The sequence below is a fragment of the Bos grunniens genome, chromosome 27 (assembly GCF_055505025.1).
Source record: "Bos grunniens cultivar Pamir isolate PY7600 chromosome 27, Bosgru_T2T1.0, whole genome shotgun sequence".
In the NCBI taxonomy this organism is placed as follows: Eukaryota; Metazoa; Chordata; class Mammalia; order Artiodactyla; family Bovidae; genus Bos; species Bos grunniens.
The window spans coordinates 36,412,206-36,432,314 of NC_141191.1; the positions used below are offsets into that span (position 1 = coordinate 36,412,206).

General features: G+C 37.2%; 1 protein-coding gene across 1 annotated transcript in view; it reads right to left on the reverse strand.

Moving 5' to 3' along the window:
* LOC147343799 (A disintegrin and metallopeptidase domain 3-like) overlaps positions 1 to 20,109 on the reverse strand; it is a 102,716-nt gene that overhangs the window by 44,416 nt on the left and 38,191 nt on the right. Inside the window, exons 8-10 of the mRNA XM_086380425.1 lie at positions 9,702 to 9,773; positions 9,083 to 9,249; positions 7,911 to 7,992 (exon numbers count right to left, since the gene is read on the reverse strand). Coding sequence (XP_086236551.1) covers positions 7,911 to 7,992; positions 9,083 to 9,249; positions 9,702 to 9,773 — 321 coding nt within the window. The remainder of the gene's footprint in view (positions 1 to 7,910; positions 7,993 to 9,082; positions 9,250 to 9,701; positions 9,774 to 20,109) is intronic.

Consider the following 20,109-nt stretch of genomic DNA (forward strand, 5'->3'; position numbering starts at 1 on the left):
AGAGGAATACACGGAGACACATAATAATCAAACTAACAAATATAATATATTAAAAGTAACCATGGAAAATGACAAATAACATACAAGCAAACTCCCTTAAGGTTATCAGCTGATTTCTCAACAGAAACTCTACAAGCCAGAAGTCAATGGCAAAGTATATTTACAGTGATGAAGAGGAAGAAACTACAACCAAGAATCCTCTACCTAGCAAGACTCTAGGTTCAGATTTGATGGAGAAATCAAAAGGTTTACAGCCAAGGAAAACATAAGAGAATTCAGCACCACAAAACCAGCTTTACAGTAAATGCTAAAGGAACTTCTCTAGGCAGGAAACACAAGGGAAGGAAAAGATCTATAAAAGATAAACCCAAATGGTAATAGGATAATACATGTTGATAATTACCTTAAATGTAAATGGATTAAATGCACCAACCAAAAGACAAAGACTGCCTGAGTGGATACAAAAACAAGACTGGTATATATGCTATCTACAAGAGACCCTTGTCAGAGCTAGGGAAACTTACAGACTGAAAGTAAGGGGATGGTATTCCACACAAATAGAAATTAAAAAAAGCTGCGGAAGGAATGATATGTTCAGAAAAAGTAGACTTTAAAACAAAAACTGTTATAAGAGACAAAGAAGGACCCTACACAATAATCAAGGGTTCAATTCCAGAAAAAGATATAACAATTATAAATGTATACAGAACCAACTTAGGAGCACCTGAATATGTAAGGCAAATACACACAACCATAACGGAAGAAATTGACAGTAACACAATAATAGTGGGGGCTTTAACACCCCTCTTTCCTCAATGGACTGATAATGCCTATAGAAAACTAATAAGGAAACAAAGGCCTTCAATTCCAATGCACTTTAGATCACTAGGACTTAACTGATATTTCTAGAACATTCCATCCAAAAGAGAGAGACTACACATTCCTCTCAAGTGCACAGGGAACATCCTCCAGGAATGACCACATGCTGGGCCACAAGGGGAGCCTTGGTAAATATAAAAAACCTGAAATCACATCAAGCATCTTTTCTGATCACAATGCTATGAGATTTGAAATAAGCTACAGTAAAAATCTATTTAAAAAAAACCAGAAACACGTGACAGCTAAACATGCTACTAAACAACCAATGGATCACTAAAAAAATCAAAGACAAAATAAAAATTTACCTAGAGACAAATGAAAATGAAAGCACAATGGTCCAAAACCTTTGGGATGCAGTTAAAAGCAGTTCTGAGAGGGAAGTTTATAGAAATTCTACCTCAAAAAATAAGAAAAATCTCAAATAAACAATGTAAGCTTACACCTAAAACAAATAGAAAAAGAAGAAATGAAACCTAAATTTAGTAGAAGGAAGAGAATCATGAAGATAACAGCAGAAATAAATGAGATATAGACAAAGAAAACCACTGTGAATATCAATGAAACTAAAAGCTGCTGATTTGAAAAGATAAAACTAAGTTGAGAAATCTTAAACCAGACACATCAGGAAAAAAAAGTGAGAGGACTCAAAACAATAAAGTTAGAAATGAAAAAAGGGAAGATACAACTGACTTCACAGGAATACAAAGGATCATAAATGGAAAACCTGGGTGAAATGACAAATTCTTAGATACAGTTTCCCAAGACTGAACCAGGAAGAAACAGAAAATATGAACAGATGCATCACAAGCACTGAAATTGAAACTATGATTAAAAACTTCCAACAGGTGGGAGGGGGGTTTAGGGTGGGGAACACGTGTACACCCGTGGCGGATGCATGTTGATGTATGGCAAAACCAATACAATATTGTAAAGTAATAAAATAAAATAAAATAAAATAAAATTTCCCAGTTAAAAAAAAAAAAACTTCCAACAAACAAAAGTCAATGACCCAATGGCTTCACAGGTAAATTCTATCAAACATTTAGAGAAGTTAACACTTATCCTCTGAAACAGTTCCAAAAATTGTAGAGGAAGGAAAACTTCCAAATTCATTCTATGAGGCCACTATCACTCTGATACCAGACAAAGATATCACAAAAAAACAAAATTACAGGCCAATATCACTGATGAATACAGATGCAAAAATCCTCAACAAAATACTATCAATTCAAATCCAACAATACATTAGAAAGATCATTCATTCAAGGGACGGAAGGATTTTTCAGTATATGCAAATTAATCAATGTGATACATCACATCAACAAATTGAAGACTAAAGACCAGATGATAATCTCAATAAATGCAGAAAACCTTTTGACAAAATTTAGCAATATTTATGATAACAGCTCTCCAGAACCTGGGCAGAGTGGAAACATACCTCAACATAATAATGACCATATATGGCAAACCTACAGCTAACATCATACTTAATTGTGAAAAGCTGAAAGCATTTCCTCTATGATCAGGAAAAAGACAAGGATGTCCACTCTCACCACATATATTCAACATAGCTTTGGAAGTCCTCAGTTCAGTTCAGTTCAGTTCAGTCGCTCAGTCGTGTCCAACTCTTTGCGACCCCATGAATCGCAGCATGCCAGGCCTCCCTGTCCATCACCAACTCCCGGAGTTCACTGAAACTCAAGTCCATCGAGTCGGTGATGCCATCCAGCCATCTCATCCTCTGTCGTCCCCTTCTCCTCCTGCCCCCAATCCCTCCCAGCATCAGAGTCTTTTCCAATGAGTCAACTCTTTGCATGAGGTGGCAATGTACTGGAGTTTCAGCTTTAGCATCATTCCTTCCAAAGAACACCCAGGGCTGATCTCCTTTTGGATGGACTGGTTGGATCTCCTTGCAGGCCAAGGGACTCTCAAGAGTCTTCTCCAACACCACAGTTCAAAAGCATCAATTCTTCGGCGCTCAGCTTTCTTCACTGAGTCCAACTCTTGCATCCATACATGACCACTGGAAAACCATAACCTTGACTAGACAGACCTTTGTTGGCAAAGTAATGTCTCTGCTTTTCAATATGCTATCTAGGTTGGTCATAACTTTTCTTCCAAGGAGTAATCGTCTTTTAATTTTATGGCTGCAATCACCATCTGCAGTGATTTTGGAGCCCCCCAAAATAAAGTCTGACACTATTTCCATCATTTCCCCATCTATTTCCCATGAAGTGATGGGACCAGATGCCATGATAGTCCTAGCTACAGCTATAAGAAAAGAAAATAAGGTAAAGGGAAACCAAACTGGAAAAGAAGAAGTTAAACTGTCACTGCTTGCAGATGACATGATATTTATTGTACATGTAGGATCCTAAGGATAGTTTCAGAAAACTACTAGAATTCATCAATGAATTTGGTAAAGTTGCAGGCTACAAAATCAATATGGACAAATTTGTTGCATTTCTACACACTAGCAATGAAAATGAGAAAGAGAAATTTAAGAAACGATTTCATGGATTATCACATCAAAAAGAATGAAATACATAGGAATAAGACCACCAAGGGCTTCGCTGGTAGCTCAGATGGTAGAGAATCTGCCTGCAGTGGAGGAGACCTGGGATTGATCCCTGGGTGAGGAAGATCCCCTGGAGAAGGGAATGGCTACCCACTGCAGTATTCTTGCTGTGGAATTCATTCCACAGCAGGGCAAGAAGCAAGGGTCAGAATTGAACATGGAACAACAGACTGATTCAAAATGAATATATCAAGGCTGTATATAGTCACCCTGTTACTTTAATTTCTGTGGAGAATTCATCATGCAAAATGTCAGGCTGAATGAATCACAAGCTGGAATCAAGATTGTCAGGAGAAAAATCAACAACTTCAGATATGCAGATGATACCACTCTAATGGCAGAAAACAAAGAGGAACTAAAGAACTTCTTGATGAAGATGAAAGAGGAGAGTGAAAAAAACTGTCTTAAAACTCAACATTCAAAAAACTAAGATCTTGGCATCTTGTCCCATCACTTAATGGCAAATAGATGGGGAAAAGTATAAACAGTGACATATTTTATTTTTGGGGGGATCCAAAATCACTCCGGATGGTGACTGCAGTCACAAAATTATAAGATGCTTGCTCCTTGGAAGAAAAGCTATGACAAACCCAGAAAGCATGTTAAAAATCAGAGACATCACTTTACCTACAAAGGTCTGTATAGTCAAAGCTATGGTTTTTCCAGTAGTCATGTATGGATGTAAGAGTTGGACTATAAAGAAGGCTGAATGCTGAAGAACTGATGCCTTCAAATTTGCTTCTGGAGAAGACTCTAGAGAGTCCCTTGGCTAAGAATAATATGTCAAATGGGCTTCTCATGTAAAGAAAATGTCTGCTGATGCAGGGAACACAAGTGATGTAGGTTCGACCCCTCAGTTGGAAAGATCCCCTGGAGAAGGAAATGGCAACCCACTCCAGTATTCTCGCCTGGCAAATTCCATAGGCAGAGGAGCCTGGCAGGCTACTGTCCATATGGTTGCAAAGAGCTGGACACAATTCAGCACACACAATATGTCAGACAGAGAAACATAAATACCATATAATTTTTCTTATATGTGGAATCTAAAAACAAATGAAAAAGCATAAAACAGAAACAGAGTTATAAATATAGAGAAGAAACAGGTGGCTTCCAGAATGGAGGCATCTGGGGGAAGTAAAGAAATAGGTAAAAAAGATTAAAAGATACAACTTCCAATTGCAAAATAAATGAGTCATGGGTATGAAATGCAAGGTGTGGGGAATCTAATTAATACCTATGTAGTATATTTGCAATCAAGAAAACTGGACATATCAAGGGAACATTTCATGCAGAGATGGGCACAATGAAGGACAGAAATGGTATGGACCGAACAGAAGCAGAAAATATTAAGAAGAGGTGGCAAGAATACATGAAGAACTATACAAAAAAGATCATCATGACCCAGATAACCACGATGGTATGATCACTCACCTAGAGCCAGACATCCTGGAATGTGAAGTCAAGGGGGCCTTAGGAAGCATCACTGTGGACAATGCTAGTGGAGGTGATGGATTCCAGTTGAGTTATTCCAAATCCTAAAAGATGATGCTGTGAAAGTGCCACACTCAATATGCCAGCAAACTTGGAAAGCTCAGCAGTGGCCACAGAACTGAAAAAGGTCAGTTTTCATTCCAATACCAAAGAAGGGCAATGCCAAAGAATGTTCAAACTACCATACAATTGAACTCATCTCACAGCTTAGCAAGGTAATGCTCAAAATTCTCCAAGTCAGGCTTCAACAGTACATGAACTGTGAACTTCCAAAAGTTCAACCTTGATTTAGAAAGGCAGAGGAACCAGAGATCAAATTACAAAGATCAATTAGATCATAGAAAAAGCAACATTCTAGAAAAACCTCTACTTATGCTTCATTGTCTACGCTAAAAGCTTTGACTGAGTGGATCACAACAAACTGTGGAAAATTCTTCAATTGATGTGAACACCAGTCCACCTTACCTGCCTCCAGTTAGGACTGAACACAGAACAACAGACTGGTTCACAACTGGGACAGGAATATGTCAAGGCTGCATATTGTCACTCTGCTTATTAACTTACATGCAGTGTACATCACATGAAATGCCGGGCTGGATGAAGCCCACACTGAAATCAAGATTGCCGGGAGAAAAAACAGTAACCTCAGAGATGCAGATGACATCACACTTACGGCAGAAATCGAAGAGGAACTAAAGAAACTTTTGATAAAAGTCAAAGAGGAGAGTAGAAAAAAACCCGGCTTAAAACTGAACATTCAAAAAATTAAGATCATGGCATCCAGTTCCATCACTTCATGGCAAATAGATGGTGAAACAATGGAAACAGTGAGAAACTTTATTTTCTTGGGCTCTAAAGTCACTGTAGATGGTGACTGCAGCCATGAAATTAAAAGATGCTTGCTCCTTGGAAGAAAAGCTATGACAAACCAAGATAGCATATTAAAAAGGAGAGACATTAATTTGCTGACAAAGGTCTGTATAGTCAAAACTGTGGTTTTCCCAGTAGTCATGTATGGATGTGAGAGTTGGACCATAAAGGAGCCTGAATGCCAAAGAACTGATGCTTGAGCTGTGGTGTTGGAGAAGACGGTTGAAAGTCGCTTGGACAGCAAGGACGTCACACCAGTTAATCCTAAAGGAAATCAATTCTGAATGGTCATTGGAAGGTCTGATGGTGAAGTTGAAGCTCCGATACTTTGGCCACCTGATGCGAAGAGCCAACTCATTAGAAAAGACTCTGATGCTGGGAAAGATAGAAGGCAGGAGGAGAAGGGGACAAGAGAAGATGAGATGGTTGGATGGCATCACTGATTCCATGGAAATGAGTTTGAGCAAAATCTGGGAGATGGTGAAGGACAGGGAAGCCTGGCATGCTGCAGTTTCATGGGCTCGCAAAGAGTCAGATACGACTGAGTGAGTGAACAATAATCTTTGTATAATGATGTATCATTTCTAGACTTATTGTGATAAGCATTTTGAATAGTATAGAAATATTGAATTAATATTTTGTATAACAGAAACTAACATAGGGGTGAAGTGAAAGTTAGTCACTTAGTCATGTCTGACTCTTTGTGAACCTGTGAACTGTAGCTCACCAGGATCCTCTGTCTGTGGAATTCTCCAGGCAAGAATACTGGAGTGGGTTGCCATTTCCTTCTCCAGGGGATCTTCCCAACCCAGGTCTCCCACATTGCAGGCAGACTGTTTACCAACTGGGCCACCAGGGAAGTCAACATAGGGATATAGGTCAATTATAATTCAAAACAAACAAGCAAACTAAAAAAAGGGACTAGATTTATGGATACAGGGCGCAGAGCTTGAGAGGAGGGGAACTGGATGAAGGATATCCAAAGATGTTGATACTAAAAAGAAGAACTGCTTTAACTAAACAAGAAAATCATGTAATGCAGGTAAAATATGGGCTAAGGTCTTGAATAAACATTTATTTCTCCAGAGATGATGTACAAAACACCAAAAAGGATATGAAAAGGTGGCTCAATATCACTAGTGATTATAAAGCTACAGTCAAAAACAAAATGTGATATCACCGCATACCCCTTGGAATAATTAGCAACAACAAAGAATAACAACTGTTAATGAGGGTGGGATGAATGAAATATGAAATGTGAAATGCTGGTGGGATTATAAAATGGTGCAACCACTCTGGACCTCAGCATTATGAGTCTTCATAATATTAAACATAGAAATACCATATGATCCAGCAAACCCACTTCTAGGTATATCTCCAAAATAACTGAAGCTACTATCTCAAAGAGAGATCTGCATTCCCATCTCTCATGTTAATTGTAGCATTATTCACAACCACCAAGATACGGAACCAAACTAAGTGGTGGCTAATATATGAATGCATAAAGAAAATGTCTATATATACAAATGGATAATATGATATGATTTATATATGTATATGAGTAACATGAAATATTATTCAGCCATAAAAAGAATGAAATCCTGCCCTTTTCAAAAACATGGATGAAGCTGGATGTATTATTCAAAGAGAAATAAGCCAGACACAGAAAGACAAATATTGTATGGTCTACCTTATATGTGGGATCTAAAATATATCATACTCACAGAAGCAGAGAGGAGAATCGTGGTTGCCAGGGGGTGGAGGTATGGAAAATGAGGCTGTCTGGCCAACGTGTAAGAAGTTTCATTAAAGCAAGATAAAGATTCTACACATCTACTTCACAACAATGCAGACAGACTTAACACTACTGCACAGTGAACATATAATACTTAAGATGGTCAGTTTTACATAATGTGTATTTTAAGAAAATAAAAAAAATTAAAAATGACAACGTGAGGTTTAAAGTAAAAAATACAGCACTGTATTAAAATATTAATTTAATAAGATGTTAGATATACTATACACATTTTTGTTCTTAAAGAAGATATTAACTTTCAAAACACGATATAATTACTGAAGAGAAGGGACATACCAGAGCAAGTCCTGCAGCAAACTTTGGATCACATGCCATTCCATGATATGTTGCTCCTACATAATTAGGATGGTCCCTGTAACTAAATAATAACGTTTTCCTTGTGGATAAATGCACTTTAAATTATTAATAACTTAATGATCTTTAAGAATTAGATTCCTCAATAAAGCTGCGTTCTTTAAAACATGAATATTGTGTATCATGTCTAATGCTCTCAATCATTTTGTATTTCGGTAGTCTCCCCTGGTGCCTCCAAATTAAGTTCAAAAGTCAACTTTGACATTGTATGATGCACAGCTTAAAATCCAGCAGTGCCTCATCCTTCCAGAAATTAATCTCCATTGCTGTCAACACTGGATGGACAAAGTCCTAAGACATAAAAGTCAGGATAGATTACTGCCATGAATTTGCATGTAGTAAAACCTCAGATGGCATAAAAAGTGTTGGATTGGAGGACGAAAGAGAAAAAGTGTGCAGCACAGTCATCAGGAAAAACAGAGATGGGATGCATTAAGTGTCCACACACACGTTAATCCTTAGTTAAAGCTGCTCCTGAACCTCCACACCTGACCTTAAATTCCACAGAGACACCAGAGATTTATAGATGTATCCATATTACTTAAGGCCTTTTGGAATCATGTTTTTGTTTTTTTTCCATCCAAAATAATCAAATCAGTATATAGAAAGACTCTTGAAAGTTACAGTGCAAGCAGCTAAATAGCTACACCTTAGGTCAGGATAGAAATTCCATAAGATCGCCACATTACCATACTTACGTTTTCTAATGTAAGCAGATTTATATGGATTTATTGCATTCTGTTAACTAATGTATGCTTTATTTAATGTTAAAATGCTGGTCTTGGTTATTTACCTCTGTGAAATTCTTTAAAACCATACAGGCCCTATATTTTCCCAAGGCTTTCCATATTTTCAGTTCTTTAAACTCAGAAGTAAGCAGACCACTCAAGTAAGCAGACCACTCAGGCCTACCATGCTTTAGTGTCTTACATTGAATCATCAGATTTGTAGTTTGCATTCTGCCAACACAGTACTCACATAGTCATTTTTTGAGCTATCTTTTTTATTCTAAATAATAAATTTTGTGTACAATTTTGATAGTTCACTTACAAATAGTTTGATAAACTTTATACCAATGAAAATAAATTACTTACATTAATAAGTATGCCAAATCATGGGAGCTTTGTAATAAAGATTTTTCTCTCCAGGACACAAATCTTTGTAGTACATCATGTGCATCCCCATCAGTTGAAATCTTATTTAGATCTGACCAGATTTCCAGAGAAGTTAATATAACAGACACTTGAAGCTGAGAATACATCTAAAAATAGGAGATTCATGATATATGGCTATAAGTAATCATAAATATAATACTATACATTTATATGCAATGCCAATATATCTGATTAACTATAATTTTTTCAGATGAAATTCACTGGTGGAATAAGCTAGTTTGAAGGAGTATACATTTTATAAAATTGCACATGTCAGACTTCACTGGTGGGCTGTAGTTAAGAATCTGCTTTTCCCTGTAGGGTCGTGGATTCCATTTCTGGTCCAGGAAGATCCCACATGCCGCAGAGGAACAAAGACCATGCATGGCAACTATTGAGCCAGTGAGGCACGAGGAACAAACCCACGTGTGGCAACTGAGAACCAATGCAGCCAAATAAGTACATGAGTATTTTAAAAAGTGCACATGCTAGTTATTCAAACAATGCTACTGTATTTACATGAATGCTTCTTATTTAAATATGAAACGTAAATACTCACAGTGTTGATTAGACTAAAAACATAGATAATTTTCTCAGATGCAAGTGCCACTTCAGAACCCATATAATGATACTGAAAGGCAAATTTTATTTTTTAGTCATCAGTGAAAATGACTAAACTACCACATTTCAATGGATATAAAAATGGTAAAATAATGCAGCATGCAAACAAAAAGACAAAATTATAATTAAGACTTAACAAGTACTTAATAAGTTCTAGACTTAAACCTAGGGACATTATATAGTAACCAATAATACAAAATAGGGCTTCCCAACTTGCTCAGTACTAAAGAATCTACCTGCCAATGCAGGAGATGTGGGTTTGATCCCTGGGTCAGGAAGATCCCCTGCAGAGGGAAATGGCAACTCACTCCAGCATTCTTGCCTGGAAATCCCATGGACAGAGGAGCCTGGAGGGGCTACAGTCCACGGGGTTGCAAAACAGTTGGATATGACTTAGTGACTGACTAAACAATGACAATATTAAAATGAGATGGTGATGATTATATTCCTCTTTACACATGTAGTTATTTAGGATCAAAAGTTAAGATTCCAAGATTGCATAATTAATAAGGGTTCCTTTTTATTCACATCCTTGGCAACAATTGTTATTTGTGGCTTATTTGATTATAGCCATTTGGATAAGTGTGAAGCGACATCTTTTAGTAGTTCTGATTTGCATTTCAGAGATGTTGAACATCTTTTCTGTGCTTATTAACCATCTGTAGGTCTTCCTTAAAAACTGTCTATTCGGTTCTCTTGCACACTTTTATTTATTTTCTTTGTATATACTTCCTTTTATGTTTTTTTAAATTTATTTATTTTAATTGGAGGCTAATTACTTTACAATATTGCACACTTTTAAATTGGGTTGTTTTTGATATTGAGTTGTATGAACTGTTTATATAGTTTGGATATTAACCCTTTATCAGTCATAATTGACAACTACTCCTTTCCCATTCTACAGGCTGTCTTTTCATTTGTTTATTGTTTCCTTTGCTGTGCAAAAGCTTTTAAGTAGTTACTATTTGCTTATTTTTCCTTTCACTTTCTTTGCCTGAGGAGACAGATAAAATAACACTGTTATGATTAATGACTGAGAGTGTTCTGCCTATATTTTATTCCAGGAGTAATATGGTTTCCTGTCTTACATTAAGTCCTTATTTCATTTTGAATTTATTTTTGTAAATGGTGTGAGAAAATGTTCTACTTTCAGTCCTACATACATAGGTGTCTTGTCTTCCCAGCATCACTTATTTTTAGGACTGCTTTTTTCTTCAATGTATAGTCTTACCTCCTTTGTTGTAGATTGACCATAAGTGCATGCGTTTATATCTGGGCTCTTTATTCAACTCCATAGACCTATGTGTCTGTGTTTATTCTTGTATCATACTATTTTGATTACTGCAGCTTAGTGGTATAGTCTAAAGTCACACAGTGTGATACTTTCTTCTGTTATTTCTCAATATTGATTTGGCTATTTGAGATCTTTTTGTTTCCATATAAATTTTAGAATTACTTGTTCTAGTTTCATGAAAAATGCCATTGGTATTTTGACAGGGGTTACACTTAATCCTTAAATAGCCTTGGGAGTATGGGCACTTCAACAACAGTAATTCCTGAGATCTACGAAAACACTGTGTCTTTCCATCTATTTAGGTACAAGTCTTTTACTTAAGATTTTTTTCCTAGGTATTATTCTTTCTGATGCAATAGTAAAGGAGATAGTCTTCTTAATTTCTCCTTCTGATAGTTCATTGTTAGTAGACAGAAATGCAACAAATTTCTGTATATTAATTTTGCATCCAGCATCTTTACCAATACATTGATTAGCTTTAGTAGTTTTTGGTGTTGTCTTTAGGATTTTCTGGAGAAGGAAATGGTAACCCACTCCAGTACTCTTGCCTGGAAAATCCCATGGACGGAGAAGCCTGGTAGGCTACAGTCCATAGGGGAGCAAAGAGTTGGGCATGACTGAGTGACTTCATTTCTTTTCACTTTAGGATTTTCTATGTATAGTATCACGTCATCTGAAAACATTGACTATTCTCTTTCTTCCTTCCCAAGTTGGATTCTATTTCCTTTTCTTTACTGATTACTAAGGCAAGGACTTTCAGCACTATGTTGAATAAAATTTGCAAGCAAAGACATGCTTGTATTGTTCCTTATCTTCAAGGAAGTGCTTTCAGCTTTTCACCATTAAGTATGATATTAGGTGTGGGTTTGTCATACATGAGCTATATTATGTTGAGGACCATTTTATTTATGCCTCTTTTCTATAGAGTTTTTTTTATCATACATGGAAGTTGAATTTTGTAAAAATCTTTTTCTGTATCTACTGAGATGATCATATGGTTATTATGTATCTGTTGGCCATCTGTAGGTGTACCACACTAATTTTTTTTGTGGATACTGAAAAACCGTTGCATCTCTGGGATAAATTTCACTGTGGTGAAATGTGGTGTATGATCCTTTTAATATAGTGTTGAAACTGGTTTGCTAACATTTTGTTGAGAATTTTTGCGTCTATGTTTATCAGTGGTATTGGCTTGCTATTTTCTTTTTTAAAAAAGATTTATTTGTGGCTATGTTGGATCTTCATTGCTATGCATGGAGTTTCTCTGCAGTGTGTAGGCTTCTGATTGTGGTGGCTTCTCTTGTTGCAGAGCACAGGCTCTCGGCCAGCAGGCTTCAGTAGTTCCAAGATGTGGGCTCAGTAGTTGAGGCTTGCTGGCTTAGTTGCTCGAAGACATGGGATGTTCCCAGAGCAGGGACTGAACACATGTTCCCTGCATTGGCAGGTGAATTCTTATCCACTGAAGTACCAGTAACCATTCGATATCACAGTAATCCAAGTCTATGGCCCAACCAGTAATGCTGAAGAAGCTGAAGTTGAAGACCTACAAGACCTTCTACAGCTAACACCCCAAAACGATATCCTTTTCATTACAGGAGATTGGAATGCAAAAGTAGGAAGTCAAGAGATACCTGGAGTAACAGGCAAATTTGGCCTTGGAGTACAAAACAAAGTAGGGTAAAGGCTAACAGAGTTTTGCCAAAGAACGCACAGGTCATAGCAAACACCCTCTTCCAACATAAAAGAAGACTCAACACATGGACATGACCAGATGGTCAACACCAAAATCAGATTGATTATATTCTTTGCAGCCAAACATGGAGAAGCTCTATACAGTCAGAAAAAAACAAGACTGGGAGCTGACTGTAGCTCAGATCGTGAACTCCTTGTTGCCAAATTCAGACTTAAATTTTAGAAAGTAGGGAAAACCACCAGACCATTCAGGTATGACCTAAATCAAGTCCCTTATGATTATACAGTGGAAGTGACAAATATATTCAAGGGGTTAGATCTGATAGAGAGAGTGCCTGGAAAACTAGGGATGGAGGCTTGTGAAATTGTACAGGAGGCAGTGATTAAGACCATCCCAAGAAAAAGAAATGCAAAAAGGCAAAATGGTTGTCTGAGGAGGCCTTACAAATAGCTATGAAAAGAAAAGAAGCTAAAGACAAAGGAGAAAAGGAAAGATATACCCATTTGAATGCAGAGTTCCAAAGAATAGCAAGGAGAGATAAGAAAACCTTCCTCAGTGATCAATGCAAAGAAAAAAGAGGAAAACAATAGAATGGAAAAGACTAGAGATCTCGTCTTAAAAATTAGAGATACCAAGGGAACATTTCACGCGAAGATGGGCACAATAAAGGACAGCAATGGTATGGACCTAAGAGAAGCAGATATATTAAGAAGAGGTGGCAAGAATACACAGAGGAACTATACAAAATAGATTGTCATGACCCAGATAATCACAACGGTATTGTCACTCACCTAGAGCCAGATATCCTGGAATACAAAATCAAGTGGGCCTTAGGAAGCATCACTACGAACAGAGCTAGTGGAGGTGATATAATTCCACATGAGCTATTTCAAGTCCTAAAAGATGATGCTGTGAAAGTGCTACACTCAATATGCCAGCAAATTTGGAAAACTCAGCAGTGCCACAGGACTGGAAAAGGTCAGTTTTCATTCCAATCCCAAAGAAAGGCAATGCCAAAGAATGTTTAAACTACTGCACAATTGCACTTATCTCACACGCTAGTAAGATAATGCTCAAAATTCTCCAAGCCAGGCTTCAACAGTACATGAACCGTGAACTTCCAGAGGTTCAGGCTGGTTTTAGAGAAGGCAGAGGAACCACAGATCAAACTGCCAACATCCACTGATCATTGAAAAAGCAAGAGAGTTCCAGAAAAACATCTATTTCTGCTTTATTGTCTATGCCAAAGCCTTGGACTGTGTGGATCACAATAAACTGTGGAAAATTCTGAAACAAATGGATTACCAGACCACCTGACCTGGCTCCTGAGAAATCTGTATGCAGCTCAAGGAGCAACAGTTAGAACTGGACATTGAACAATAGACTGGTTCCAAATTGGGAAAGGAGTACGTCAAGGCTGCATATTGTCACCCTGCTTATTTAACTTATATTCAGAGTACATCATGCGAAATGCTAGCCTGGATGAAGCACAAGCTGCAAACAAGATTTCCAGGAGAAATATCAATAACCTCAGATAAGCAGATGAAACTACCCTTATGGCAGAAGGCGAAGAAGAACTAAAGAGCCTCTTGATGAAAGTGAAAGGGGAGAGTAAAAAAGATGGCTTGAAACTCAACATTCAAAAAACTAAGATCATGGCATCCAGTCCCATCACTTCATGGCAAATAGATGGGGAAACAATGGAAACAGTGAAAAGCTTTACTGGCTTGGGCTCCAAAATCACTGCAGATGGTGACTGCAGCTATGAAATTAAGATGCTTGCTCATTGGAAGGAAAGCTATGATCAGCCTAGACAGCATATTAAACACCAGAGGCATTATTAGCAAAGTCCATCTAGTCAAAGCTATGGTTTTTGTAATAGTCAACAATGGAGGTGAAAGTTGGACTATAAAGAAAGCTGAGTGCCGAAGAATTGATGCTTTTGAACTGTGGTGTTGGAGAAGACTGTTGAGAGTCCCTTGGACTGCAAAGACATCCAACCAGTCTATCCTGAAAGAAATTAGTCCTGACTATTCATTGGAAGGGCTGATGTTGAAGCTGAAACTCCAATACTTTGGTCATCTGATGTGAAGAATTGACTCACTAGGAAAGACCCTGATGCTGGGAAAGATTGAAGACGGGAGGAGAAGGGCACGACAGGTGATGAGATGGTTGGACAGCATCACTGACTAGATGGACATGAGTTTGAGTAAGCTTCGGTCATTGGTGATGGACAGGGAAGCCTGGTGTTCTGTAGTCCATGGTGTCACAAAGAGTTGGACATGACTGAGTGACTGAACTGAACTGAATTACCAGGGAATCCCTGCAATTTTCTTTTCTTCTTTTTTTCATGATATCTTTTTCTGACTTTCCTGTCAGGTTGATGATGTCCCCATGGAATAAGTTCAGAATGGTTCCATCCTCTGCAATTTTTTGGAATAGTTTGAGTAGGATAGATGCTAACTCTTCTCTTAAGTTTTTGGGGAAATTCACCTGTAAAGCCATAAATGTTTGTTTTTTGGGAGTTTTATAATTGCAGATTCAATTTCATTACTTGTAATTATTCTGTTCACATTTTGTATTTCTTCCTGATTCAGTCTTGGGAGATTGTCCATTTTTAAGAATTTTCCCACGTCTTCCAAGTTGTGCATTTTATTGGTATATAGTTGTTCAGAGTAGTCTCTTATGATCTTTTATGTTTCTTGGTGTTTGTTGTAAATCTGCTCTTTCATTTCTTTTTTTTTTCAGACTATTTTAGGATTGACCATGGATGGTATCTACATATTTTAGGCACAAATATTATAAATCATATATCTAATAAGGGATTTTTTTTTTTTAGATGAGCTCACACTTTATTGGTTGCATCAACAATAAATCCAATAGTATGTCTAGAAGTGGAAAATCATGCTTATTTCCATTCTCAGAAAATGCACAACATGTCTAAGGATTTAAGGGTTCTTTGCAACAATTCCATGCCCTATTCCTCCCACACTGGGTCCTCAAGCTGAAAGTACAAGTTCGGGAAATGGTACCCATAGAGTTTCTCCTCTCTTATTTTCATTTTTTTTTTTTTTATGTCTATCACAGGGCTACCATTAGGATTAAATAAGACAAAGTATGTGAAATTGCCCTGCATATCTCCTGCTCAATATGGGATTTCAGTGGTGATTTTTTTTTTTTTATTGCCATACCTCATTTTACTGTGCTTTGCTTTAGTGAGCTTTATAGATACATGTTTTTTTTTTTTTTTTTCCTTGTTAAATTTCTGTTTAGTTGATCTATCCATAAGTGTGAGTGGGGTATTAAAGTCTCCCACTATTATTGTGTTATTGTTAATTTCTCCTTTCATACTTGTTAGGATTTGTCTTACATACTGTGGTGCTCCCATGTTGGGTGGATATATATTTATAATTGTTATATCTTCTACTTGGATTGATCCTTTGATCATTATGTAGTGACCTTCTTTGTCTCTTTTCACAGCCTTTGTTTTAAAGTCTAATTTATCTGATACGAGTATTGTGACTCCTGCTTTCTTTTGGTCCCAATTTGCATGGAAAATCTTTTTCCAGCCCTTCACTTTCAGTCTGTATGTGTCCCCTGTTTTGAGGTGGGTCTCTTGTAGACAACATATGTAGGGGTCTTGTTTTTGTATCCATTCAGCCAGTCTTTGTCTTTTGGTTGGGGCATTCAAATTAAAATGGAATCACAGATAAATAGCCTGGAGACAAGGATTGAGAAGATGCAAGAAAAGTTTAACAAGGACCTAGAAGAAATAAAAAAGAGTCAATATATAATGAATAATGCAATAAATGAAATTAAAAACACTCTGGAGGCAACAAAAAGTAGAATAACAGAGGCAGAAGATAGGATTAGTGAATTAGAAGATAGAATGGTAGAAATAAATGAATCAGAGAGGATAAAAGAAAAACGAATTAAAAGAAATGAGGACAATCTCAGAGACCTCCAGGACAATATTAAACGCTACAACATTCGAATCATAGGGGTTCCAGAAGAAGAAGACAAAAAGAAAGACCATGAGAAAATACTTGAGGAGATAATAGTTGAAAATTTCCCTAAAATGGGGAAGGAAATAATCACCCAAGTCCAAGAAACCCAGAGAGTCCCAAACAGGATAAACCCAAGGAGAAACACCCCAAGACACATATTAATCAAATTAACAAAGATCAAACACAAAGAACAAATATTAAAAGCAGCAAGGGAAAAACAACAAATTACACACAAGGGAATTCCCATTAGGATAACAGCTGATCTTTCAATAGAAACTCTTCAAGCCAGGAGGGAATGGCAAGACATACTTAAAATGATGAAAGAAAATAACCTACAGCCCAGATTATTGTACCCAGCAAGGATCTCATTCAAGTATGAAGGAGAAATCAAAAGCTTTTCAGACAAGCAAAAGCTGAGAGAATTTTGCACCACCAAACCAGCTCTCCAACAAATACTAAAGGATATTCTCTAGACAGGAAACACAAAAATGGTGTATAAACTCGAATCCAAAACAATAAAGTAAATGGCAACGGGATCATACTTATTAGTAATTACCTTAAACGTAAATGGGTTGAATGCTCTTTCATTTCTTATTGTATTGACTTGGGACCTCTCTTCTTTTTCCTTGATTCAGTTCAGTTCAGTTCAGTTGCTCAGTCGTGTCTGACTCTTTGCGACCCCATGAATCGCAGCACGCCAGGCCTCCCTGTCCATCACCAACTCCCAGAGTTCATCAGACTCATGTCCATCGAGTCAGTGATGCCATCCAGCCATCTCATCCTCTGTCGTCCCCTTCTCCTCCTGCCCCCAATCCCTCCCAGCATTAGAGTCTTTTCCAAGGAGTCAACTCTTCGCATGAGGTGTCCAAAGTACTGGAGTTTCAACTTTAGCATCATTCCTTCCAAAGTAATCCCAGGGCTGATCTCCTTCAGAATGGACTGGTTTGATCTCCTTGCAGGCCAAGGGACTCTCAAGAGTCTTCTCCAACACCACAGTTCAAAAGCATCAATTCTTCGGTGCTCAGCCTTCTTCACAGTTCAACTTTCACATCCATACATGACCACAGGACAAACCTTAGCCTTGACTAGATGGACCTTTGTTGGCAAAGTAATGTCTCTGCTTTTGAATATGCTATCTAGGTTGGTCATAACTTTCCTTCCAAGGAGTAAGCCTCTTTTAATTTCATGGCTGCAGTCACCATCTGCAGTGATTTTGGAGCCCCCCCCCCCAAATAAAGTCTGACACTGTTTCCACTGTTTCCCCATCTATTTCCCATGAAGTGATGGGACCGGATGCCATGATCTTCGTTTTCTGAATGTTGAGCTTTAAGCCAACTTTTTCACTCTCCACTTTCACTTTCATCAAGAGGCTTTTGAGTTCCTCTTCACTTTCTGCCATAAGGGTGGTGTCATCTGCATATCTGAGGTTATTGATATTTCTCCTGGAAATCTTGATTCCAGCTTGTGTTTCTTCCAGCCCAGCGTTTCTCATGATGTACTCTGCATATAAGTTAAATAAGCAGGGTGACAATATACAGCCTTCACGTACTCCTTTTCCTATTTGGAACCAGTCTGTTGTTCCATGTCCAGTTCTAACTGTTGCTTCCTGACCTGCATATAGTTTTCTCAAGAGGCAGGTATGGTGGTCTGTTATTCCCATCTCTTTCAGAATTTTCCACTGTTTATTGTGATCCACACAGTCAAAGGCTTTGGCATAGTCAATAAAGCAGAAATAGATGTTTTCCTTGATTAGTCTGCCTCTCTTCTATTCTTCTTTTAGTACCTATTTCATTAGTTTCAGTTCTGTTATTTATGATTTCTATCCTTCTACTAATTTTGAGTTTTATTTGTTCTTTTACTAATTCCCTTAGGTGTAAAGTTAGGTTGTTTATCTGAGATTTTTCTTGTTTCCTGAGATAAGCCTGTATCAAAACCTGTGTGAAAAACTTCTCTCTTAGAAATGCTTTTGTTGTATCTAAGATTTATGGATGGTTGTGTTTTCACTTGTCTCCAGGCAGAGATTTGATTTTGTGGTGACCCATTGATATTAAGCAGTACATTGCTTAGCCTCTATGTGTTTAGTTTTGTTTTGGAGTATTTTTCTTGTAGTTCGTTTCTAGTCTCATTGCATGTGTTCAGAAATGATGCTTGGCATGATTTCTGAAATTTACCAAGGCTGATTTCATAGGCTATCATGTGATCTATTCTGTACAATGTGCCATGTGCAGTTGGAAAAATTTGCAATCTGCATCTTTTGGATGGAATGTTCCATATATATAGAATGTGTCATTTAAGGCTTTTGATTTCTTATTGATTTTCTGTCTGGATGATCTGTCCATTGATGTAAGTGAGGTGCTAAATTGCCTACTGTTATTGAGTTACTGTTAATTTCCCCTTTTATGTCCATTAATATTTACTGTATGGTTTTGGATGCTTCTATGCTGGGTGCACAGATATATACATTTGTTATACCTTCTTCTTGGATTGATCCCTATCATTATGCAGTGCCCTTGTCTCTTGTAACAACCTCTTTTTCAAATCTATTTTGTTAGATATAAGTATTGGTACCCTGACTTTTTTTCGATTTCCTTTTGCATGGAATACCTTTTTCCATTCCCTCACTTTCTGTCTGTGAGTCTTTAGATCTGAAGTGAGTTGCTTCTCAGCAGTGCATATATGAGTCTTGTCATGTATCCATCTAACTACTCTATTTCTTTTTTCTTGGAGCATTTAGTTCATTTCCATTTAAAGTAATTATTGATATGTGTGTTCACATTTCCATTTTGTGCATTGCTTTGGATTTCTTTCTGTAGGTCTTTTTTGTTCCTTTCTCCTTCTTTTGTTCCCTTCTCGTATGATTTGATGACTACCTTAATATTATATTTGGGAATCTTTTACTTTTCTTGTGTGTATATAGTATACATTTTTGCAGTTACCTTGATGTTTTTATGTAACAATCTATACATACACATATGTGTTTATATATGATTAAGTTGTTGATCTCTTAAATACATTTCAAATACATTTTTAACAACCATGTATGTATATTCTCCTCCCCTCGCAATTACTGCTTTTAATATCTTATTTTACATCTAATTTAAGTATCTCCTAACCCCTTATTATAGATATAGATGCTTTTGTTAAAAGACAAGATTCTTCCTACCTTCCTTCCAGCTTTGCACGTGAGATGATTTCCTACATTTACTGTATGTTTGCTCCCACTAGTGAGCTTTTCCTTTCATAATTTTTGTATTTCCAGTTTTGGACTTTTCGTTCATCTTAGTAAAACTGCTCTAACATTTCTTGTAATGCTAGTTCCTGAACTCTTTAAGTTTTACTTGTCTATAAAAAT